General features: G+C 40.0%; 1 protein-coding gene across 3 annotated transcripts in view; it reads left to right on the top strand.

Moving 5' to 3' along the window:
* stxbp3 (syntaxin binding protein 3) overlaps nt 1-25,753 on the top strand; it is a 62,354-nt gene that overhangs the window by 10,167 nt on the left and 26,434 nt on the right. For 2 of the 3 annotated variants that reach the window (XM_060830220.1, XM_060830221.1), the window contains exons 2-9: nt 1,370-1,419; nt 4,611-4,692; nt 9,829-9,905; nt 12,846-12,924; nt 16,960-17,060; nt 20,022-20,188; nt 22,187-22,277; nt 22,828-22,952. In XM_060830220.1, the coding sequence (XP_060686203.1) occupies nt 1,370-1,419; nt 4,611-4,692; nt 9,829-9,905; nt 12,846-12,924; nt 16,960-17,060; nt 20,022-20,188; nt 22,187-22,277; nt 22,828-22,952 (772 nt within the window). The remainder of the gene's footprint in view (nt 1-1,369; nt 1,420-4,610; nt 4,693-9,828; nt 9,906-12,845; nt 12,925-16,959; nt 17,061-20,021; nt 20,189-22,186; nt 22,278-22,827; nt 22,953-25,753) is intronic. The other variant, XM_060830222.1, reaches the window with a different exon arrangement.

Genomic DNA, 25,753 nt, shown 5'->3' with positions numbered 1-25,753 from the left:
TGTACTGTAGTAACTTGAAACAGCTAGCTTCACCTGTTCGACAAACATTTGAGATACTATTCCCTTCCACGGCAATGTGAGATAGTCTGGGCACTTTACAGGACCAAAAGTGTAGTAATCATTTTAGGCCTTTTCATGAGGTTGTGCAGCGAGAAATAATCTGAATAGGGTAGCCATTATCCTGCAGATGGTTTTGAAATACCCTAATTCAGCGTCAAACTTGCGCAGTAAACAAATGGCTCACGTAATATTTATGAGATTGTTGTTAAAGCCAGTCATAGTGCATTATAAACTGAGCATGAAGGTAGGTTTTTCAGAGTGTGTGATGCTGGAAAAGCACAGCAGGTCAGGGAGCATCCGAGGAGCAGGAAAATCGACATTTTGGGCAAAAGCCCTTCCTCAGGAATGAGGCTGGGAGCCTCGGTGGTAGAGAGATAAATGGGAGGGGGGTGGGAGGCTCCCAGCCTCATCCATGAGCAAGGACTTTTGCTTGAAACATTGATTTTAATGCTCCTCGGATGCTGCCTGACCTGCTGCACTTTTCCAGCACCACTCTCTTGACTCTAATCTCCAGCATTTCACTTTTGCCCAGATTTTTCAATAGAGAACCCACCAATTTCTCAACTAGGACATCGAGGAAAGGGAGCTCAGTGTACTGTTTGATTTCACATGTAAATTTGCACACAGGATGGAGTCCACTACAATACCTTTACATGCAGCTATGGATTCAAATATAGCAATTATTATTGTGCATAAACACAATATGCTATATTTATTATAATTAATATTGGATCTTCGTTTTGACAGAATTTCTCTGTCATATATAATATCAGTCATATATAAGAGCAAGCATCAATATTCACCTAATGTTCAGGTAATTACTTTCAAGAGTTAGGAACTTAACCCTTTCGGACTGAAGGTGCTCTTCGCATCTAAGATAAATTATGTAAACATTATGAATTTTTGCATTTTTGTAGATATAAAACTTTGCACTACGTGGTCAATATGATTATCCATTGGCAGATTAATTAACAGTTATCCAAAATAATCTTCTGAAATACATGGGACCTCATCCTTTCAATTGTGATTAGACAAAGATTGTACATTGCAAGTAAACTGCGCACAAATGATTGATTTTGATTAAAGGTGATCATATAGCAATGAAGACTGGGTGATGTCTCCAGAAAATTTTACTTTATAAACCTATATTTAAGTGCCATAATCAAATGTTGCAGAAAATGGATTTGAAAGCACTTTAAATAAAATAAATTAAAATGGACTTGTTCTTGTCCAGAGCTCAGCTGGTGAATTATGAAACTGTTTGATGAAGAGCATTTAAATTGTGTGTTTTTTTTTAAAATTCCTGTAGAGATCAAGAAATATGTATTGGAGGACTGTAAGACAGAAGGAGAGTGGAAGGTATGGCAAAGACTTGATTGTTCATATTAAGAGTGATTTAATATTTGAACATATTTGAATAATTTTGCCCTTTCTAAAGAATAAGTAATTGACAACTTGTCTGTCAAATCTGGTATGTCAGCCATTATGTAGCATCATGGACTGATTGAATTTGGATTCCCATTCCCACTCTGTGAGACATTTGAAATGTCTGTGGTGCTGAATGGGGTGGGGAAAGTCATCCTGTACAGATCTTAGATGCCCAGTCAAGGCAACAGAAGAGCAGGAGCTGTCTGCTCCTCCCTTTTTTTTTGGAGGTGAAAAGTGTGGGTTCAAAATTTCTTTAAAAGAGGAGCTTGGAAACTTTGTGGGAGTCTCATGCTTATTTTCAAAAATCACTTAATACAAGAGCCTTATATATTCAATGAAATTAGTCATTTTTGGTGTATTAATAGAATCAACTATGTGTATACCAATAGCATATAATAAAATATCAAGCATTGATAACCTTATCAAGTGTGATATTGAAGGAGGAGCTACTCACTTACTGGAATCATCAACGATCTATCCAACCCAATCAGAGTGCATTGTCAATCTTGGTTTATCCAGGTATATATTTGGAAAACACAAATTTGTAATGGCTTGCAAATATGTGAATTAATTTTGTATTCAGGGATGCATATTCTGTAGTCATTTAAGTTGTATAATTTGAATGTACCATGGTCTAGTTACTTCATTAACAGTAATTGCACTAATTATGCAAACAACTTTCGGATGTTTCAAGATGAACGGTATGAAGTTTCAAGTTCTTTTTTTCTTAGTAACTGCAGAGATCTAAATTTGTATTGCAAAGAAATTTGAGATGTCGGTATTACTTCTCGTCAAATCTGAATAACCTTGAGTGCCTCTTGCAGCATCTTTGTGAAAATACATTTTGTGAACTGTCTTGATCCTTGGCTCTTGTGACTGTCCATAAATTCAGCATTGCTTTTGTGTGCCATTAAACATCTCTGAAACAAAGGTTGAAAGGAATCACAAAGATTGTGAGAGGTGTATTAGTTGGTAGCTCTGGATTATTTTCCTGCACTTGCTGCAATGTTCAGAGTTCATAACAAAATTGAGCCAGACCCATAGAATAGCACTGAGCTCAATAACCTGGGCAGGCAAGTACAGAGACAGCAGTAGGAGAAATGTGTTAATGGACTGTGAATCATTTGAAAACATGGCTAATCTAGTTCATTGAGCAGAGAGAATAATGGGGATTTGTTTGCATTTGCTTAATTCAGTTTTGATTTAGAGTGTAAGCTTTTTGAATTATCCAAGACTTGGATAACAGAAACTTTTTACCATAATAGAAAGTGATCATTATGTTTTAAAATGACCCACTTAATTCTTAAAAATCACACAACACCAGGTTATAGTCCAACAGGTTTAATTGGAAGCACACTAGTTTTCAGAGCGCCGCTCTTTTATCAGTTGGTTGATGTTGATGCTGCAAGAGACCTCCACCTGATGAAGGAGCGGCACTCTGGAAGCTAGTGTGCTTCCAATTAAACCTGTCGGACTATAACCTGGTGTTGTGTGATTTTTAACTTTGTACACCCCAGTCCAACACTGGCATCTCCAAATCACCCCTAATTCTTGAAACCTTGGTGAGACATTGACCTGTTTACCACACGATTGATCAAGTTTGTTGTTTACTACTGGTATCCTTAAACTTTCTTTTTCTAATCTACTTCTCTTTGATATTCAAACCCATTAATGATTATAATGTAAGAAAATAGTCAGAATCCTCAGCAGGCCAGGCAACAGCTATGAGAGATAATGTTAATGTTCCATATCGATGACTTGCTGTCATTTCCCTCTCTGTCTTCGCAGATGCTGCCTGACCCTCTTGTGCATTTCCATCATTTCTGTTTTTAATTTGATTGGCAGCATCTACAGTATCTTACCTTTGTTCTGGGAACCTATACCTTCTCCTGTGATAGTGATTATAGTAAAGACTGAAGTTTGGTAAGCAGTTCGCATATTGTGATTATTAACGTTACAATTGTACTTTCAAAAAAATTCATTCACAGGATGTAGACATCATTGGCTAAGCCTTGATCATCCCTGAGGAGATGGTGGGAAGGCATCTTCTTTAACTATTGCAGGCCTTGGGTGAAAGTACACCCACAGTGCTACTAGGAAAGGAGTTCAAGGATTTTGATTCAAATACTTTGAACTTGAGATGTTGTAGATTGCACAAAATCAGTTCAAGAAAGTCTACTTCATATATTAATTTTATATACGATATATACAACATTTGGCACCACAGAGTGGTAGTGGTTTATCTTTTCTGTTGATGGCTGTGGAAACCATTCCCCCCACACCCTCTTGCAATATTTGTAACAATGCACTGAGTAAGCCTACCAAGAACCACCGGATAATGTTAAGTTTGATCCTTGATCTGTTATTTAGCTGATTTTTGGCTATTGTGACATGGCTTCACAGAGTCTTAGAGATGTACAGCACGGAAACAGACTGTTTGTTTGGCCCAACCCGTCCATGCCGACCAGATATCCCAACCCAATCTAGTCCCACCTGCCAGCACCCGGCCCATATCCCTCCAAACCCTTCCTATTCATATATCCATTCAAATGCCTCTTAAATGTTGCAATTGTATCAGCCTCCACCACTTCCTCTGGCAGCTCATTCCATACACGTACCAACCTCTGTGTGAAAAACTTGCCCTTTACGTCTCTCATATCTTTCCCCTCTCACCCTAAACCTATACCATCTAGTTCTGGACTCCCTGACCCCAGGGAAAAGACTTTGCCTATTTACCCTTTTGCAGCGGGTAGGTGAGAAACCTGACTGGACCCCAACTCCTAATCACTTCCCAGGAATTTCTTTTGGGATATGTTTAAGGGGGCATCATGAAATGACAGGATAAGAGCAATTACAAACCCCTCGGCTCCCACAAGTCAACAGTTTGCCATCTCATTATTGAGAGTTATACAATAACAGAGTATCTGCTTCAAGATGTGTTTCTGTGGAGTCACACTCAAATGATTTAAGAGGAGAAACGTACAAATTAAAGACTAGTGGAGTCTGGAGGCAATGAATTTACAAAGTGTTACACATGCTGCCTATTTCAACAATTAGCTTGCTGTAACTTCAGATAGCTATATTGCAAGATAGTTAAGCTGTCATTTTTTTTTTACTTGCAGATACTTATTTTGGACCATTATACCACAAAGCTGCTTTCCTCTTGCTGCAAGATGTCTAATCTTATGACTGAGGGGATTAGTGGTATGTACTTACATTAAGGACTCTTGTTTTATGATTGCGTACTGCATAATTTTGTATTTTCTTTGTTATCATTGCCTTTTCGTTTTAAACTCACCTGCTACATGACTCAGAAGGAAGATCTATGACAACTGTTTTAAAAATTCATTTTGTTGTCCTTTGTCTGCTTATGGTTTTGGTTTTAATTTCCCACTTAGTATTTTCTGTCTTGGCGTATAACAGGCTTTCAGGCTCAGTTTTTGAGTTCAACAATTTCTCTCTCAATTTCTTTTAATTCTTCTGTAATCAGCTGTTATGGGTGATTTTGATATTTACACCTTCCCTAAGCTGCTCTTTTTGTTCCTTTATTTGTCCCATTTCCGTTATCTCTTGCCTTGCACCATCACTGTTGTTCTCATTTATCACAGGGGGGATTTCTCTTCTCACTTTTTCCTGCCTGTGTCTGTTTGAAATCTATTACATTCCTAATTTTTTGTTTTATTCAGCTCTGTTGAAAGGCTATCAACCTGAAACATTTAACTGTGTGTGTTTCTCTCTCTTTCATACTAAATGTTGCCATATTTGCTGAGTATTTCTATCATCACTGTTTATGTCAATCGAGATTTGCCGATGTTGGACTGGAGTGTACAGAGTTTAAAAATCTCAACACCATGTTATAGTCCAATAGATTTATTTGGAAGCACGCTAGCTTTCTGAGCACTGCTCCTTCATGTGGTTGTGGAGACACAGATTGTAAGACACAGATTGTAAGACACAAAATTTATAGCAATAGTTTAGAATGTGATGTAACTGAAATTATATATTGAAAAAGACCTGGATTATCTGTTAAGTCCCTCATCTTTTAGAATGACCATGTTGGTTTCAGTTCTTTCATATGTAAATCCTAGAACTTTTTAAAAGTTACATTCTCAAGTGAACTTTAACAATAGGTGCCCCATGTCGGCCCAAACAATGCATTAAAGGTGTGAGGTGTCCTGTGTGAGACTGTCTGTGCCCTAATGTTCAGACTGATTCTATTTCTAAAAAAGGGATTTACAGAATCTTGCGTGGATTCGTGCAGTTTTTGAGCAAAATAAAATGTAATTCTGCATGTACAAATTAATCCTACAAACCCCACAGAGGTTCTCTGACTACGTCGAAGGCATCTTGAAACCCATCGTACAGGGGACCCCAGCTTCTGACATGACACAACAGATTTCTTACAGAAACTCAGCACCCATGGACTAGTCGAACCGGGGGAACATTCCTTGTCACAGTGGACGTTTTGGTACTCCACACCAGCAGCCCCTACAATGGGAACAGCCTCAGTACTCAACACCAACAACTGCCAATCTCTGAGCACCATCCTGCAACTCATCCAGTTTAACCTCGACCACAACATTTTCACCTTTAACAAGCAGTTCTTCATCCAGACACAAGGAACAGTCGTGGGGACCAAATTTGCACCCCAATATACTAACATTTTCATGCGCAGATTCGAATAAGATTTATTTGTGCAGGACCTCCAACCCACACTGGTATAGAGTCATAGAGATGTACATTGATGACATTTTCTTCCTCGGGACTTATGGCAAGAAGTCACTGAAACAACAACACAGTGATATCAACTGGTTTCATCCCACCATCAAACTCGCTATTGGACTACTCTCTCTTATTGGTCTCCTTCTTGGGCACATGCATCTCCATCAAGGATGGGCACCTCAGCACCTCACTCTATTGCAAACCCACGGATAGCCTCACGATGCTACACTTCTCCAGCTTCCACCTGAAACATATTAAAATAGCCATCTCCCACAGACAAGCCCTATGCATACATAGGATCTTTTCAGATAAGGAGGAATGTGACGGGCACTTGAATGTACTCAAGGATGCCTTCATAAGTACAGGGTACGATGCTCAACTCATCGACTGTCAGTTCAGACATGCCAAGCGAGAAACTGTGATGACTTCCTCAGGAGACAGACACGAGCTGCAACCGACAGGATACCTTTCGTTGTCCAGTACTTCCCAGGATTCAAAAAAACTGCGCCATGTTATTCACAGCCTGCAACACATTAGCAATGAGGATGAGCACCTCGCCAAGACCTTCCCCATGCTTCCACTTCTCACCTTTAAACAGCCACTAAACCTCAAACAGATCATTGTTTGCAGCAAACTGGCTGGCTCTCAGGACAACACCATGCAGCCTTGTCACAGTAGACACTGCAGGATGTGTCAGACTGTCGACCATGTATGCGGCAGGTACTCGTGACTCAGCCAATGGTGTCCATTTCCTACACTGCAGGCAAAGATGCCCTGAGGCATGGTACATTGGTGTGCAGTGTCTACTCATCCACTGCCATTGCCTCTGCTCGGTTTCACCAATCAACCGAGAGGAGTGTTGCCTCCTAGTTGGAGAACATTTAAGCAGTCTGGGACATTCAGCCTCTGACCTTTTGGGTGACCATCCTCCAAAGTGGACTTCAGGATAGGCAACAATGCAAAGTGGCCGAGCAGAGGTTGATAACCAAGTTCGGTATCCGTGGGGATAGCCTCAACCCTGGGTTCATTTCACACTTCAGGTGACCCCACTCCAACAAAAGCACACACAAATGTGCGCGCACGCACACACACACACACACACACACACACACACACACACACACCTTCTCTCATACGCAAGCTTTCATACACTTACATACACACAACACTAGGTTATAGTCTAACAAGTTTATTTGGAAACAGTAGCTATCGGAGCACTGCTCCTTCATTAGGTGGTTGTGGTGTATAAGATAGTAGGACACGGAATTTATAGATTCTAAACGACGAGAGACTTAACAAACAATCCAGGTCTTTTTCAATATATAATTTCAGTTACATCGCACTGTAAACATTGCTATAAATTCTGTGTCCTACGATCTTATACTCCACAATCACCTGATGAAGGAGCAGTGCTCCAAAAGCTAGGGCTTCCAAATACACCTGCTGGACTATAGCCTGGTGTTCTGATTTTTATCAGAGTAGATCGATTACACTTCTTGCAGATAAGGAAGATTAGTGTCTGGGATAAGGATGTTACCCTCCTCACATTAAGCAGTGACCCCAATCTGTCAACTCACCTATCTTTATTATAAAAAAGGCCCTAAATTGAAGAAAAGACAGAACAAAGTGAAAGTCGAATTAGAGTAGCCATACAACAACAATGCTGATTCATCTTCTGTCCTGAATCAGATGTATGTTGAAGCACTGTGGAGAGTTTTTATCCTTTTGGTGATTCTGATTGTGATAGTTTGCAAAACAATTAACGTGTGGTGACAGTAAGTTACCAGTTTTGTGCCAGAAATATGTCTATTTGACTTTAACAAACCAAATTTTTAAAATGTTATTCAAGATGGCACACCTCTGCTGGAGAGGTAGCCCTCGTTTTGTGTCCCTTGATGAACTTTATCTTTTTTGAACAAAATTCAAAAAATAAGCCACTCCGATAAAATTCTGTCTGGATGAATCGTTTCTGCATGCTGTGCTGAGAGAATGCTACGTTATCAGCAGTGCTGCCCTTCAGAGGGGTTTCAACCCAATGTTGAGAGTGTGGTGTTGGAAAAACACAGCAGGTCATGTGCTCCTCGGATGCTACAAGAATCCTGATGCCCAAAATGTCGATTCTCCTGCTCCTTGGACACTGCCTGGCCTGCTGTGCCTTTCCAGCACCACATTCTCGACTCTAACCTCCATCTGCAGTCCTCACTTTCTCCTTTCACTCCAATCTGCCAATTCCAGTTGTGACAGTGTTCAAAGAAGGACAGCTATTTCTCCCAATGCATTGGGCAAGGTTCCTCTTGCATTGAACATTTAACAAAACTAGATTTACTTAAATAAAAGCAAGGTAGTGTGGATGCTGGAGATCTGAAGTAAAAGCAGAAGGTGCTGGAAAAACTCTTCAGGTCTGGCAATATCTTGAGAGACAAAAGCAGGGTTAAGGATTAGAGTTCAATGACTTTTCATTGAGTGGTTATCTGGTTGATGTCTGTGGTTATAAATAAAAATGAAATTATATCTTTTTTTTTATCCCTGACATGAAGGGAGTCCAGTTGTTCCCTTGGTATTGTTACTCAGTAAAGAGATGCAGAGGATGTCCATTTTATCCCTTCTAAATGGTCCAGTAACCTGCATGAGAAATTGATGCATTCCTATGAATGAAATGTTCCTTTCTTCTAAGCTGATGTTTTGTGTTTACATTATGCATGCTGGCATACAAATAAAATTTTCTTTGTACTAAGTAGGAATAAGTTGGGAAATGTTGCAATTGTACAAGGCATTGATAAGACTGCCTCTGGCCTACGGTGTACAGTTTTGGACCTCTTACTTAAGAAAAGGTTATAATTGAATTGTAGACAGTTAATTCCGGAAATGAAAGGCTTGTTAAATGTGGAGAGTTTGAGCAGTTTAGGCCTATACCCACTAGAATTTATAAGGACCAGAGAAGATCTAATGGTATGCAAGATGCTAAACAGAACTGACAAAGTAAACTTAAAGTGGATGTTTCCCCTTTGTATGGCAATTTAGAATGTGAGGTCGCAGTTTTAAGATAAAGGTGACAGATTTGAAACAGATGCGGAAGAATTACTTCTCCCAGATTTGTAGAATTCACTGCCCCAGAGTGTAGTGATCGCTGGAACCCTAAATAAATTTGAGGAAACAGTCAGTAACAGAGATTGGGCAGGAAAGTAGAGTTGAGACCAAGATGAGATCAGCCACGATTGTATTAAATGGCATTCTTAACTTTTATAAGTACTGTTCTAATATGTGCCGCATATCACTTTGTTCCTGTCCGGTCTCCCCTAGAGCTGGTGATGCATGCTATGGTATGACCCTTTTGCCAGTCTTAGATACTTGTTCGAATGATTATTTTGTTAGGTGAGCTTATACAGTAAATGTAAAGTAGGGTATTGTTCCTTGGGAGAGCATCTATCTTACCATAGCCATCTGTCCAGTGTCCACAGTATTAACAGGGTAGTGACTACAGAGGTTCAAATGGAATAGCCTGGCATGTGACTTCACAAGATTTCTGTTGGCTGACAATTATAAATCTGCTCATGACATAGAAGTTACATATGATATTTGTAGAACTACAGTCTATTCTCTGAATATTTCTTTTCACAGTTGTTGAAGACCTACACAAGAGCCGTGAACCAATTCCAAACTCCAAGGCTATCTACTTCATTACTCCAACAGACAAGGTATAACTTTCAGGATAAATTGGGAAGTCTTCCAGGAGGAGTGTGCTTTTGATTCAGTATTTTTGTGTCACAATTCAGCATATTTATTTATCTTCTCTGCGCCTGCTGAACATTTCACTCCTAAATGGGCCAGAGGAGGAGAAACATTTCTATGAATAATTTTTAATAACTTGGTTCAGATCTCCTGATTGGGGGAAGGTAATTGTTGTTGCTCTGTCCCCTGAAAGATGCATGTGCGACCCATCTGAGGTCCTGGCACTGAGTATAGGAAGGATGTTGTGAAACTTGAAAGGGTTCAGAAAAGATTTACAGGAATGCTGCCTGGGTTGGAGATTTTGAGCTACAGGGAGAAGCTGGGGCTGTTTTCCCTGACACGTTGGAAGCTGAAGGGTGACCTTATAGAGGTTTATAAAATCATGAGGGGCATGGATAGGATAAATAGACAACGTCTTTTCCCTGGGGTGGGGGGAGTCCAGAATTTGGTTCAGGGTGAGAGGGAAAAGACTTGTAAGGAACCTAAAGGGCAACTTTTTCATGCAAAGGGTCGTGTATATATGGAATAAGCTGCCAGAGGAAATGGTGGTAGTACATTTTAAAAGGCATCTGGTTGGGTACATGAATAGGAAGGGTTTAGAGGGATGTGGGCCAAATGCTGGCAAATTGGAGCAGATTAATTTAGGATATATAATCAGCATCGATGAGTTGGACCGAAGGGTCTGTTTCCATGCTGCACATAGAGCCTTGGAGATGTACAGCATGGAAACAGACCCTTCGGTCCAATATGTCCATGCTGACCAGTTATCCCACCTGCCAGCACCCGGCCCATATCCCTCCAAACCCTCCTTATTCATGTACCTGTCCGAATGCCTTTTAAATATTACAATTGTACCAGCCTCCACTACTTCCTCTGGCAGTTCATTCCATACACGTACCACCCTCTGCGTGAAAAAGTTGCCCCTTAGGTCTCTTTTATATCTTTCCCCTCTCACCCTAAACCTATGCCCTCTAGTTCTGGACTCCCCGACCCCAGGGAAAAGACTTTGTCTATTTATCCTATCCATGCCCCTCATGAGTTTGTAAACCTTTATAAGGTTACCCCTCACCCTCCCACGCTCCAGGAAAAACAGCCCCAGCCTATTCAACCTCTCCCTATAGCTGAAATCCTCCAACACTGACAACATCCTTGTAAATCTTTTCTGAACCCTTTCAAGTTTCACAACATCTTTCCGATAGGATGGAGACCAGAATTGCACACAATTTTCCACAGTGGCCTAACCAATGACTTGTACAGCCGCAACATGACCTCCCAACTCCTGTACTTAATACTCTGACCGATTTCTAAGGATAAGTTTCAACTTTCTGTGGGTAATTACTCTGTGTCTGGTAATTTCTCCTTCTAAATGTTCTCCAAGTCTTGAGTTACAGTCAGTGACTTGGAGAGTTCTGACTAAGTTGCTTAAGTAGTTACTCCGGAAAAGTTAATGGGAATAAAATCAAAAACAGAAATTACTGGAAAAGCTCAGCAGATCTGGCAGCATTCTGTGCAGCGAGATCAGAGTTAATGTTTCGGGCTGAGTGACCCTTCCTTAGAACTTGTTTCTGATTTGCAACGTCCGCAGTTCTTCTGGTTTTCATTTGGAGGGATTAAAACCTGCTTTAACGTCTGGGTAACTATGAATCCTCCACCAGTGTGATGCCACCCATGCTGACCTGATTTAACATTTCCAATATCCCCAACCAAAAGTAGCCCTTACTTACTCATCACTCTAACAGTCCCCACCCCGCCGGGCCTGATATATTACCTACTAATCTGCCCCCTGCCCCTTAATAGGCCAGTGTGTGCCTGTAGGTTTGTAACCTGTCCTATTCCTTAAAGAAGCACTATGCCTCAATGTTTTCATGGTAGATAGCTAATAGTTTTCCACAATTCTGGTTTCTTCCAAGCTTTCAGTCTGTATTTAATCACATTTTGATTGTTAATACTCGCACATTTCTAGTGTAGTAACCTCTCTCTCTTCTTGTCTTCTGACCACATTGCGGGTTTGCAAGCTGTGTGTGATGGAAATGTTATGACTAGTTGAATAGTGCACCATTATAAATCTACCATCAATGATTGTATTCTCCTGTACTCTTATCTCTGATTGTCTGTAACAAGCTGCTAGGAGGTGGGATGCAGATTGTGGTGAATGTTGTGCTTCTCCTTAGCTGACACTCTTTGGGAGCTTCGCACCTCTCCAGGTAGTAGGGTAAAGGACTTGTTCCATGGGGAATTTTGAGAGCACTTGCATATTGCCAACTCTTAACAAATATTTTTCCGGGATTTCTGTTTTATGAAGGCATGAAAATAATTTTGAATTTTCCTCTTCTATAAAGCTTCCTTGATCACTATCTCGGGTTATTATTTTCACTTATAGGGTACTATGTGTCACAGTTTTTCTTTGTAATTTTTGCTGATTGTTTTGAACATATCCACTGAAAGGAGTTGGGCAAGTTTGCATGAAAGAATTGTTTTGATACTGACAGGATCTTGTATAATGGCTTTGAAACAAAACCCAGAGATAAGTGACTTCTGAATAAGTCATATTTGACTGAAAGATTAAGTCTAGGTTGAATTTTACCAAAAACCAGCTAAGTGCCAATCTCAGAGTTTCATGAAGGGTTTCTTTAACGGGTTTTTTTCACTCCAGCCTCTGCAACTCACTTCATTAGCTTTGCCTCACACCTGGATGCATGGAAGACACATGACTTGCATGTAGAGATAATCCTGTCTCCTAAAATACATGTGAAGGAAAGCTTTTCTTAAGACCTTGTTCTAACTTCAAAAGTGAAATGGTAGTTCTGCCTTTCGACATTTTGCTTTATAAATGAAGAAAATGTGTGTTCAACTATTTGTTTTTGGGAGGCAACCTTTGCATCACCATCTATTCTTTTACTTTGCAGTCAGTCAGTGCACTAATAAATGACTTCAAAAAGAAGCATTCCTACAAGTATAAGGCAGCCTACATTTACTTCACTGATTGTAAGTACCTTTATTGTTATCCAATGTGTTTCCATTCTAAAATAATTGTGGCGCTGCGCGATAGAGTATGTGTCTTATCCCGGGCTTGGCTATAACTCCAGCTTGATTTATTGATTAATTTATTGTCATGTGTAGCAAAGAACAGTGAAAAGCTTTGTTTATGAACAGTACAGGCAGATAATAGTAAACAAAGATGTACAAGTCAAAAAGACTTGGATAGAAGCATACAGGTTACATTGATCTTGCCTAGCACATGCCCTGTACAATGTTAGTAAAATCAGTATTATTTGAAGCTAGAGAGTTCATTCATCAGTTTAATATCAGCCAGGATGAAGCTGTTCTTGAACCTGCTGGTGCATGTGTTCAGGCTTCTGTATGTTCTCCCTGATGGAAGAGGTTGGAGGAGATCATTACAGGGGTGCGAGAGTCTTTGATGTTGGCAGCCTTTCTGCAGCAGGAGCTGTATAAATGGAGTCCATGGCTGGAAGGTTGGCTTCCGTGATGGTCAGGGCTGTGCACACCACCTTCTATACTTTCTTGCAGTCCTGGGCAGGCCAGTTGCCATACCAGGCCATTAAGTACCTGGACAGTAAGCATTCAATGGTGCATCTGTAGGAGTTGGTGAGAGTCCTTATGGGATGCCAAACTTCCTGAGCGGCAGGAGCAAGAAGAGGTGTCGTTGTGCCTTCTTGACCATTGCATCTATGTAGGCAATCCAGGACAGGTTGTCACTTCTTGTCACTCTGAGGAACTTAGTGTTCTCCGCATTTTCCACCTCCTCAACCTCCATTCTGCTGAAGTAGATGGGGACATGTTCTCCCGCTTTCTTTCTGAAGTCAGTGATTAGTTCTTTAGTTTTGCAGATGCGCCAGAGAGGTTGTGCTCATTGCAGGACGTCACCGAGCCCTCTATATCCCTTCTGCATTGTGACTTGCCGTTGCTAGATATCTATTTCTACGTTGGTGTTGTCAGATGCCATTCTTTTGGAATTTGGCAGCACAGTAATGCGTGTACAGGGAGTACAGTAGGGGGTTGAGGATGCATCCTGGGGATGGGGGGGGAGGGCTCCATTATTGAGTGTTTATCATGGAGGAGTTACAGTTGTCAGTCTTCTCTGATTTGCGGTTTGTGAGTCAGAAAGCTGAGGATCCAGTTGCAGAAGGTGGAGCTGAGACCAAGGTCATGGAATTTTGAGGTCAGTCTGGAGGGGATAATGCGTGTTGAAGGTGGAGCTGCAGTCAATTAGCAGAAGTCTGACATGGGTGTCTTTGTTATCCATAGCAATATCCGTGGCCTCGGAGCCTGTGCCCATTAGTATGAGTTTGTTGGTGACATTCTGTAGGCCTGGATGCTTGAGAAGGGCTGTTCTTTATGCTATTGCTTGTTAGATGATAATTCATAAATCAGACCTCAAAAATCCAGTTGTGCCAGTAATTTGAGATACATATGCAGAGAAGCAGGAGTGTGGATTTATATTTTATGCTTAGCCCTTTGATTCGATGGCAGCCATCTATTCAGTTCCAAGAGCTGAACTTTGAGCTCTCTTCCCTAACTCCAGTGAGTTCTGCTTTGCTAGTGTCAAAGGATAAGTCAAGTTTGTTTTGGAATTGTGGTGTATTTTCTATGTGCCAAATGTTTAAAAGAAAAGTATTGTTTTCGTAAATGAAGTGTTAATCGGCCTTGATATTTGATCTGTATAACCCCACACAGCTAAGACTTTCCATCTTTCTTAAAGTTTAGCAATTACTCCAAGTTGACAACCAAATTTTACTTTTATCGTAAAGCAAACATTTATCCCCAACCAGCTACTTCTGCTGCCAAAGTTATCTGAACAAAATCTGCTTTTTTTTTAGAATAAATAGGTTGACCTAAATATGTAAGAAACACTGGAATAGGTGATGTTTTTGAATTTAATTCTATTGAATAATATTTTGTATGAATTTGAATATTCAGCTGATCCAAATCCTCTCTAAGCTGATCAATCACGCAGCAACTCGGATGGGTTTGTGCAAATTTTCCCTTTTAAAGTGACTATCCGAATACTGTATGGGCATTTACTTTAAAATGAAAAGTCCCAATGCACTTCTGTTGTTTGGATCATTGGAGTTCATTGTCCAATGTAAAAGCTTGTGTGTGGGAACATAAAGTTTCTGGAGGTAATAATTATTTGAGCAGGAAGTTGAGATGACCAGAAATATTTTAATACATTTTTTTTCATGGAAAACTCGCACTCGATGGTTCGCTGGTGCATTTAGTGTCTTGAGGCAACAATAAATGAAAATTAATGTTTTGATTATCTATATGATAAATGTTCTGTATCTAAACATCTCTATGACTCTGACTATAAAGTTCTAGCACTAAGAAAGGTCTTGCTCTGAACTCCATTTAAGCTGATTGCTGGGATATAAATGTGTTGAGTCAGTTGCACCAGGCTTTGATAAACTGCACAGGTTGGGAAATTGGACCTTATTTTGATATTGCAAAAAAATCTCTGCAATCCTTTAAGGAGCAAGACAGCTGTTGCATTTTTTTAAGTATGTGGTCTGCGATCCTTAACTGGCTCAGTGACCAAGGAAGGCTGGGACAGAGTCACAAGGCCTACCTTGTGATCATTTGTAGAACATCTGACCATTTCTCATCAAAATTAGGGAGCTGGACTGTCATTAGATAGGCATACTGTATATTTTGAAGCTTGCTCGCCACCTATTACAGAATTTAATATGATGCTTGGCATCCCGAAGAAAATTTCCAACACGGTACCCTGAACTGAGGCAAAAGTTTGGTGGGTTAAATAGACATTGGATAAGCCTGTACCTTTTTAAGGAGCACATTCTGCAAGGCAGTCCATTACCTGGTGTCAGCAAGGCCAATGTTGGATGGGGTTCAGCTACCAGGCCATCTTTCAAACCATCTGTGATTATACACATGGTATCTTTGAGCTGAATTTTTTTTTGTGAAGAAATGAAACACGTGAGAAAAGAATACTGTGTTGCAAAATAACAACAGGCGATCCCAGAGCTTTGAAGTGTATGTTTGAAGTTTCTGCAAATAAGCCAGTTAGTATGCTGATTCAGTTATTCTGATTTTTACCTACAATGAGCACTTGCTGTTCCTTGGGAAGTAACATGTGCCCCAGTGTTTTAAATGGAGACACAGGTATCAGTCTTGTTTAGTCATGAATATGTTGAGAATTTTGTGGTTTATATAGAAACAGGAAATCGTCATTTTAGCATGCATTTTAAGTCTCCATTTTTTGCTACAGTGGACTGTCTCCTAAGTGTCAGCATTTAGGACTTGCTGGCGGTGACTGAAATCATGACCCTGTATGGCAGACAGATGTCACCTCCGTAAATAAAATGACTGTTCGGGTTTTTGGGGTGAATATTTGTGACAGGGTTGAAAAGTGTTGGTGCGTGAACAGAACCAAGAGGCAGTCAATTATTTTGGGGCTCCAAGTAGAGTGGGTTTCTTTGTTCAAGTGCAACTTGAAAGCTAGATAACTTATTGCAGTGAGACCAATAACAGTTTGTACAGTAGACCTGTTATATCTTACACAGCAGTAAATGCTGGGTATCCTGGAACCAGTGGTATGTCTGACCTATGTTGATGTACATGATGGTGCTTTGGTCATGTGCTGGCCCTGTGGTTTCATCTGAACCATGTTTAATCAAAGTTTTTGGAAATCATCAACTGTGAGGGCAGTTCTTTTAAATTATCAAGAAGTTTGTACCCATAGCTTAGCAAAAAAGGCAGCCACTTGATGCCATAATCATTCTTAGGATATGACTGTACCATATCTTTGGCACCTTTCTGTCTACTGAATTAATATGTTGATGTCAGATAGTGGACTATCTGAAATTGAAAGAAAAATAATGTTAAAGCTCTACGGTGTGGATATAGACGCATATTGAGTCATTGCCTCGATATATTGATGTTCCCAGTTTAATCCTGTTTGTATGAAGTGATACATTTATTGAACATGTAAGTAAAAACAGAGGGTCAGTTTTGTTGAAATAACATTTTTTTGAATTATAGATTGTCCTGATAACCTCTTCAGTCAATTAAAGACCACATGTACCAAAGCCATAAAATGTTGTAAGGAAGTGAACATTTCCTTTCTTGCATATGAATCTAAGGTACTTTTATAAGCATTTTTCTGCTAAAAGTAATTTGTGTGCACAGTAGCTTCAATGTTCAAATGTTGTGTTTCTTGCTTCATATGAAATAATCTGCATTCTTTTAGCTGTTTGGATGGAATATTGCTAAACTTTCCACTTTTTACCCAAGTGAGCAGCAAGATTTCATACAACGTTATGAAAATCTAATGACAGGATTGCATTAAAGCATCTGCAGTTGTGTTTCTCAAATTTCAATTAAAACCTTCTGTTTTTGTTAATTATTTTTAATTCTAGCTGTTTGTTTAGCTTAGAATACATTTGGAAGTGTATCATATTTGGCAAAACGAGCAATTAGTTGCTCTTAATTAGAGGAACATGAAGATTCTAATTTATATGATGCTGCATTCAAGACTTTATGGGCCATTAGTTCATCTTTAAGCTGTTGAACCTTGTATGGATGCATTACACTACAGCTATTACTTTTAAGGTTATTTAATAGTTCCATGATATTTGCTTCCTGTGCACAAAACATAGCAAAGTAAATATGCTAATATATTCAAATCTATTAACTGCTGCTGCTAATGTCGATGGTGTTACTGTTTGGCAACTAGGATAGCTCTGATTTCTTGCTGCTTTGTGATCTAGGATGCTGAAAGTCTGGTTCATAGCTTTGGTTATTGAATCTCATCCCAATGAACTAGCCCTTCCTGACCTTCCTTAGGAAAGAAAAAAAAGATGAGATCCGTAATCGATAAAGAAATTCTGTGTTTAAAATTCCTCCCCCAACTTGTTAGAAGTGATCAGTCAAGCCAAATAATGTAGCAAACTCATTGGTTTCTTTTCAGATTAACTAGGGGAAGTACTGAAAAGCTCAGCATTTCTGGAGAGGGAAAGAAATGTTTGAGTTGAATATCATTCTCTTTAGGAAGAATCCAAATCCAAACAGAACAAGGATTGAACAGAGCCAATCTGATCCGTATTCACTGTCCAGCCAATATAGTCTGAATTGCTATGGCAACACACTCTTTTCTACATACAGGCAGTCCCTGGGTTGTGAATGAGTTTCATTCTGGAATGTGAACGCAAGTTGATTTGTACACAAGTTGGAGCACACTGCAGGACATTATAAAGGAGCTTTGTTGTGTCTTCAGAATTACATTTTAGATTTACAGAAACAGTCCTTCTGATCCATTGGATTTGCACCGACAATAATTATCACTAAAGGTGCGCTAATCCCAGTTTCCTACATTTGTCCCATATTGTTAAATGGTATATTTCAAGTGATCATCCATATTTTTTGAAAGGTTGCAATGTCCAGTACCTTCCCAGGCAGTGTATTCCAGATTCCCACTGCCCTCTGAATGAAAAGGTTTTTTCCCCCTCATATCCCCTCTGAATCTCCTGCGTGTTAGAGTTAAAGTATGTCCCGCCGTAATCAACCCTCAACCCGAGGGAAAACTCCTCTCTCTTCCTGTTCATGCCCCTCATAATGTAATACACTTCAATTATGTCCCTCCTCGGTCTTCCCTGTTCTAAAGAAACAGTCCAGGTTTAGCAAAATAAAGCATCCAAGCATGACCAAAAAGATTATTGTTATTTTCTTTAGTTACTTCATCTAAATCCTTCATACATAACCTCTGTCAAATTTCCATTTAGCCATTTCATTCTAAGGACAACAATCCAGTTTCTTTCGTCTATCCCCACATAATTGCAATCCTTCTTCATTGGAATTGTTCTCGTGAATCTCTTCTGCAGCCTTACCAAAGCTGTCATTTCTTTCCTAAAGTGTGGTGTTGGAAAATGAACACAATCTCCAATTGGAGCTGATCTGTATAGATTCCAAAATCATCCTGCATCCCAGCTTACTTCCCCTTTACTCTTATCTGACTGCTCCTTCCCCTACACAGAATCCCCTTCTTCTTGGGCAACCATGTTATCAGTCTCCTCCTTGACCCCTTTGACTTAAGCATAAGTACCACTTCCATCAGGCTAGAGCACTGCCCACTACCCTACTCTTTGTCATATCCTGGAGGAGAGTGGTGCTGACCCCTTGTTTTACCGCTGCCTTGTGGTTGTGTGTGCTGCATACACTGCTCCAGTTCTGGATTACACATGCAAAGCAGCACTGTGTGTTTACACAGGCTTCAAAGATTCCTGGGTAATGGCAAAAGGAGGCCTTACACATTTGCACACTCACCATCTGAAAATTCTGGGACAAATGTCATCCTGTGAATTCAATGCTGGGATGTAGTGGACGCAAGATGTCATGCTAATTCTCAAAATCCTGAACATTTGGGGGCAGTTAGTTATCTGCTGTGCAGTTTCCATTCAGGTCTCTAAAGATCTCACCAAGAGTTATTGCCATGTCACTTTGAAGGCTTGGCTGATTTTGAAAAGTTATATTTATTTCAGCAAAAGGGTTCTGAGTTCACAGATTTATTGACAGCTAAAGGGAGATGATTCAGGGTTTTTCTTGTGTCTGACTAGAAGCTTTCATTTTAAAGGAAGTCAAACACTAGAGATTTAAAAACTTTGGGTTTCAGGAATGGGATGCTTTTCAGTATCAAGTGAGTGATATAATTGTTAGAAGTTTATTGTTCTCATCTCCATGTGGTAACTGTGGTCTACTCCTGGTGAATACAGGGTGAATGCTCTTAAAGTGGTGTGGGGGTATGATGGGACATGAGGGTTGAGGAGGTACAAGAGGTGAAAGATTTATTAATCTGTAACTATTGGAATGGTTTCATCGTCTCTTTTTTGTAAAGTATCTGCCAAATAGGCTTAATTCCAATTGAGTAGTATATTTTAACTGTTGGCAGAGACCTTCATATTGATGGTTAACACTTAGTATCCCCATTTTTGTAACAAACAAATTTGGACTTTTTTAACCGTCTGTTGGCTATTTATGAACGTGTCATATCAAAATCCTGGGTAGAAGGGTGATTTTTCTTCATAAATCTTTCTTCTATCTTCAATCAGGTGTTCACCTTTGACATTCCCAATGCATTTCACTCCATCTATAGTCCAGAAACAACAGATAAAATGACCACGTTGGGGATAGTGGCTGATAAAATTGTGACACTATGTGCAACTTTGGATGAAAATCCTGGAGTGCGATACAGACTGGAGCGTGAAAATAACTACAGGTCTGTTTTGACACTTTTTTTTATTACCTGAAAAAAAGAGCTGAGCTTGCTGTTTTCTTTGAATGGCAGTGGCATAAAATGAATTATCAAAGAATTTGGTATCTAGTGTTTTTGTGTACAATCGGAATTCCACAGTGTTTCTATCATTACCTGTTTAATTTGCATAACCTGAAACCAGCAGATTTCTATAGCAACCGTTTGATTCAGATGATGTTGTTTAGTTTATTAGAGTTCACTTTATTTCTCCGATTCCCAATAGCTCTGAATAGATTTCTTGGATTATGTAAAGAATGTCCATGGTTCTATTTAGCCTTCATGCTTTCAGCTCTCCTCAAGTAGGCAAGCATTTGCTTCAGCACTTTATGGCCTAGTATGGGGTAAAGCAACGAGGTGCCCACTGCTGATAGATTTTCCTCGTGAAATTCTTGCCTGAAAGGATGATGGTTAAAGACAGGCTAAGGTTTCCTGTGAATGTTCCCTGACAAGGTTCACATGAAGAATGGTTATTAGTACCAGGCGCAGTACATGCCCTGGCTCCGGCTCCCACAACATACGTCTGCTTCTTAAGATGCTGACTGTTTGGACAGTCAGGGAAAACATTCTTTATTTTCTGTCCATTCCCATAGAGATAGGGGAAACTCTGTGCATAGGTTACCTCCCATGCTACCCACACACTCAGCAAATAGCTCAAGTGTAATCCATTTTGTCAGACTGGAAGTCACCTAGTGAAGACGAGTGACTAAAGGTTGTTGGCCTGGCTCCCTGATATATTTTTCCTATTTAATATCTCCATCCACTAACCTGTCCCTTACCCTTGCTATTGTTCCACCTGGCCCGCGCCCCGCCCTTTTTCAACGGTATAAGAACCATCACAGGCCTCTTGTGGTTCAGTGATAATGTCTCTATCTCTGAGCCAGAAGACCTAGTTTAAAGTCCCACTTACTCCAGAGGTGTGTCACGTCATCTCTGAACAGGTTAACTACAGATATCTGAAACCTGTCACAGTTCTACCTCCTCACCAGTTCTGAAGAAGAGTCATACTGGATTTGTAACATTAGTTCAGTTTTTCTCTTCACAGATACTGCTGAGCATTTTCCATCACTTTCTGTTTTCATATTAGCCACAGCTTAGTCAATAATACTGAATCTGAAGTATGACTTTCAGTTTCATATCAGAAACTTGAGCTCAAAGATCGAAATTGAGTGCAATACTGAGGATGAGCTGAACTACTGGGAGTCCTGTCTTTTTCAAATGCCTGTACAAAGCACGGTTCTATCTGCCCTCTGAAGTGGAACCCATAACATTGTTTTTTGCTGAAGTGTTCTGGCCAGTATTTGACCCTCAGTCGCCATCTCAATGTCAGATTAACATGCCACTTATGTGGCTGTTTTGTGGACGTTTGCTGTGTGCAAATAGATAGCTGCTGTTCCTACAGAATAACAGGATTAGTTATGAAAAGTACGTAGTTGGTTGTGCAGGTTGTGAAAGGTATAATAAAAGTGCAAAGATTGAAAATATATAGTCAAAGCAAACTTCACACCCCCAGTGCTGAAGTAAAGTGTGGCTGTGTTGCTAAGTACACGTAATGCATCAGCTATAATTGAGCAGAATATTACATACAAAAGCATACACACAAAACACTATCTTTCACCTTCTGATGTTGACTGACTTGCTGTCCATTGTAAGAAAATTTTGTTTTTATTTATTGTTTCAACATTGTTTGATTTTTCAAATCCTTGTTTCATCTATTGTCTTCTGCAGCAGTTCTATTTTTAATGTTAATATTATTTTGATCTTTTAAGAAATGAACAAAATGTGGTTGCAGAGATATTTGCCCAGCAAGAACAGGTTTTTATGATGTCAAACTCCAGTAATTGATCCCAAAAATACAGAATCTTCTGTGGTGACTTCTAATTCCTTACTTCCTTCTGTCACAGCAGGAAGATGAACTGGATCAAAATTTTATTTCTATTCTGATGTTTTTGTGATTGTGTCCAGGGCTACTGAAAATAATGCAGAATGTCTTGCAAACATGGTAGAGGAAAAGTTGGCAGAGCATTACAAACTAGATCAGCAAAACAATGGCAAGGTAAGAAAAGTGTAAATTCTGATGAATTGATTCAATTGCAATGCCTTCAGTTCGATGTTAGACTGTGGAAGCAAACTTGTTGATGGATGTGTTTTTTTGTGACATGTCAGTCCCCTTGGCATGTAGTTGTGCAGTTTGGTGTCATTGTTGCAGCTTGAGATCAGATAGGCATTTGGTGCTCCGATTACCACCCAGTGTGGGGCTATCACAGCTTTAGTGTTGCTTGGGCTTTGTTGGTCACTTTTCAAATCATTCCAAACACTGTTTCCCATGCTTTTTCCTCATTATAATCCCTTTTTGATGTTGAAAAATTGGCATGTCCCCAGACCTGCAAGACTTGCATCTAATTTGGGTGTGACATAGGCCAAAATATAATCGAGCTGATTAAGACGGGAGCCGGGGTGGTGTATAATGCACACATTAGTCTTTTAGAAAGTTAGCTTAAAATTTCAGTTTGTGGGGAAGTGTGGTGATGAGCTGATGACTTATTTACCTGACTGTGCATTTGAATTGTATGTTAATAACTGAACTTTGGTGTGGAACATTTCAGGGAAAAACACAGTCACAGCTTTTGATTGTTGACCGTGGATTTGACCCAGTATCAACGATATTGCATGAGCTAACCTTCCAAGCAATGGCATATGACCTGGTTGCAATTGAGAATAATATTTATAGGTAAGCATTGAAAAGCCTTTTTAATTCAGTAACAATATCTGCTTTTGAGGAGATTGTAATTGTTGGGAAATATTACGGCTTGGAGCTTTTGAGAGGACTACGATTGGGGAATGCATCGAGAATGCAGTGGGCCCTACAACAGGCTTGCTGAGGAGAATCAAAATTTCCATTCAATCATTTGCATGAATGAGAGAGTAAAATCTTTAAGAACCAGTGCTATTGAGTAGCATCGTTAAATGTGATTTGATTGTTGATTGAAAATGTCTTTAAAATTATTGCATTTAATATTGTTGCTGCAACAACAGATCAGACTGTAGTCTCATTTAGAATTATAGGAACTTTGGGCCTGGAGGAGGCCATTCGGCCCTTTTGAGCTGTTCGATCAAGGCTGATCTGACTCTGGTCACAGGTCCACTTCTCTGTCTAAACCTTTGTAGAGTAGCTGAACTATTGGCAGTTCTGTGTACTCCAGTGGGCACACCAACACATTTTCAGCATTGGACTTTCAGTTTTGGAAGCCACTGCTGTGCATGGACTTCAGGGGTTTATGCAGCAGAAAACATAATTGGGGGGGAAGGTACTTTACAACCAACCTGTTATTAAACATTCCTGGGACAGGTGGGGCTTGAACCTGGGTTTCCTGGACTAGAGGTAGGGACACTACCACAATGCCATAAGAGCCCCTAATAATATTCTGATGAAAAGGAAAATCAATGAACTGAATTTGGATTTGGTTAAACTAATTTTAAAGTATTTAAAACATCAAAAAGAGAAGCAGGTCTTTAGTGAGATTTTCAATTGACTACCACTTCCTGCAGCAGCAGCTCATCATCAATAAACTAATGTAGTCACAGATATCTGTGTCCACACATTTGGATGAAATATATTGTACATCCCTGAAAAGGTGCAATTTAAGGAAAGAAAAGTGTCACTGGCCTGGAAGAATGGCTACCTTTATAATTGGGCACCTCCTCAAGTAAATGCATTTTTGAACCAGCGTGAAAGATTTCCAAAACCCAAGCATTGACAGTTCTGGTCTAAATCACTATTTTGCTTAATTCCATTGGCAGGAAATTTGCAGAAATGAACCAGCAACATTTGTCATTCAAATGGTTGACCTTTGTTGGACATGGTCTCTAGAATTGTTATGTTTTTTTTGTGTCTTTATGTAAATGTTGCAGATAGTTTTAATTTTATTTTATCATCAATTCCATTCAGAAATTTAGCCTGATCAAACTTAAAATATAAGTTTTAATTGTCAGGATCAGATTTAATCATAGGAAAATAGTTTAAACAAATTCAGCAGTAAGCCAAATATCTATAATGTTTGATGGAACTGGCACTGGTTTCGTCGTTCACTCTCTTCCCCTGTTTTAAAAAAACATGTTTACTACTTAGAACAGTATAGCACAGAACAGGCCCTTCAGCCCACGATGTTGTGCCGACCACTGATCCTTATGTATGCACCCTCAAATTTCTGTGACCATATGCATGTCCAGTAGTCTCTTAAATGTCCCCAATGACTCTGCTTCCACAACTGCTGGCAACGCATTCCATGCTCTCACAACTCTCTGTAAAGAACCTGCCTCTGACATCCCCTCTATACTTTCCTCCAACCAGCTTAAAACTATGACCCCTCGTGTTAGTCATTTCTGCCCTGGGGAATAGTCTCTGGCTATTGACTCTATCTATGCCTCTCATTATCTTGTATACCTCAAGTAGGTGCCCTCAACTCCTCTTCTCCAATGAAAAAAGTCTGAGCTCAGTCAACCTCTCTTCATAAGATAAGCCCTCCAGTCCAAGCAGCATCCTGGTAAACCTCCTCTGAACTCTCTCCAAAGCATCCACATCTTTTCTATAATAGGGTGACTAGAACTGAGCGCAGTATTCCAAGTGCGGTCTAACCAAAGTTTTATAGAGCTGCAACAAGATCTCATGACTCTTAAACTCAATCCTCCTGTTAATGAAAGCCAAAACACCATATGCTTTCTTAACAACCCTGTCCACTTGGGTGGCCTTTTTAAGGGATCTATGTACCTGCACACCAAGATCCCTCTGTACCTCCACACTGCCAAGAACCCTATCCTTAATCCTGTACTCAGCTTTGAAATTAGACCTTCCAAAATGCATCACCTCGCATTTATCCAGGTTGAACTCCATTTGCCACCCCTCAGCCCATCTCTGCATCCTGTCAATGTCCCGCTGCAGCCTACAACAGCCCTCTCTACTGTCAACGACACCTCCAACCTTTGTGTCGTCTGCAAACTTGCTGACCCATCCTTCAATCCCCTCATCCAAATCATTAATAAAAATTACAAACAATAGAGGCTCAAGGACAGAGCCCTGTGGAACACCACTCACCACAGACTTCCAGGCAGAATATTTTCCTTCTACTACCACTCACTGTCTTCTGTTGGCCAGACAGCTAAGTTCACCTGTATCCCATTCCTTCTGAATGAGCCTACCATGGGGAACCTTATCAAATGCCTTGCTGACGTCCATATACACCACATCCACAGCTCCACCCTCATCAACTTTTCTAGTCACATCCTCAAAGAACTCAATAAGGTTTGTGAGGCATGACCTGCCCCTCACAAAGCCGTGTTGACTGCATTTAATCTAACCATGCTCTTCCAGATGGTCGTAAATCCTATCCCTCAGAATCCTTTCTAACACCTTGCAGACAACAGATGTGAGACCTACTGGTCTGTAATTGCTGGGGATTTCCCTATTTCCTTTCTTGAAGAGAGGAATAACATTTGCCTCTCTCCAGTCCTCAGGTACTCCAGTGGAGAGCAAGG

This window comes from Hemiscyllium ocellatum, chromosome 9 (assembly GCF_020745735.1).
Source record: "Hemiscyllium ocellatum isolate sHemOce1 chromosome 9, sHemOce1.pat.X.cur, whole genome shotgun sequence".
Lineage (NCBI taxonomy): Eukaryota > Metazoa > Chordata > Chondrichthyes > Orectolobiformes > Hemiscylliidae > Hemiscyllium > Hemiscyllium ocellatum.
The sequence above is the reverse complement of the archived record's forward strand: the minus strand, read 5'-3'. Positions and strand labels throughout refer to the sequence as shown.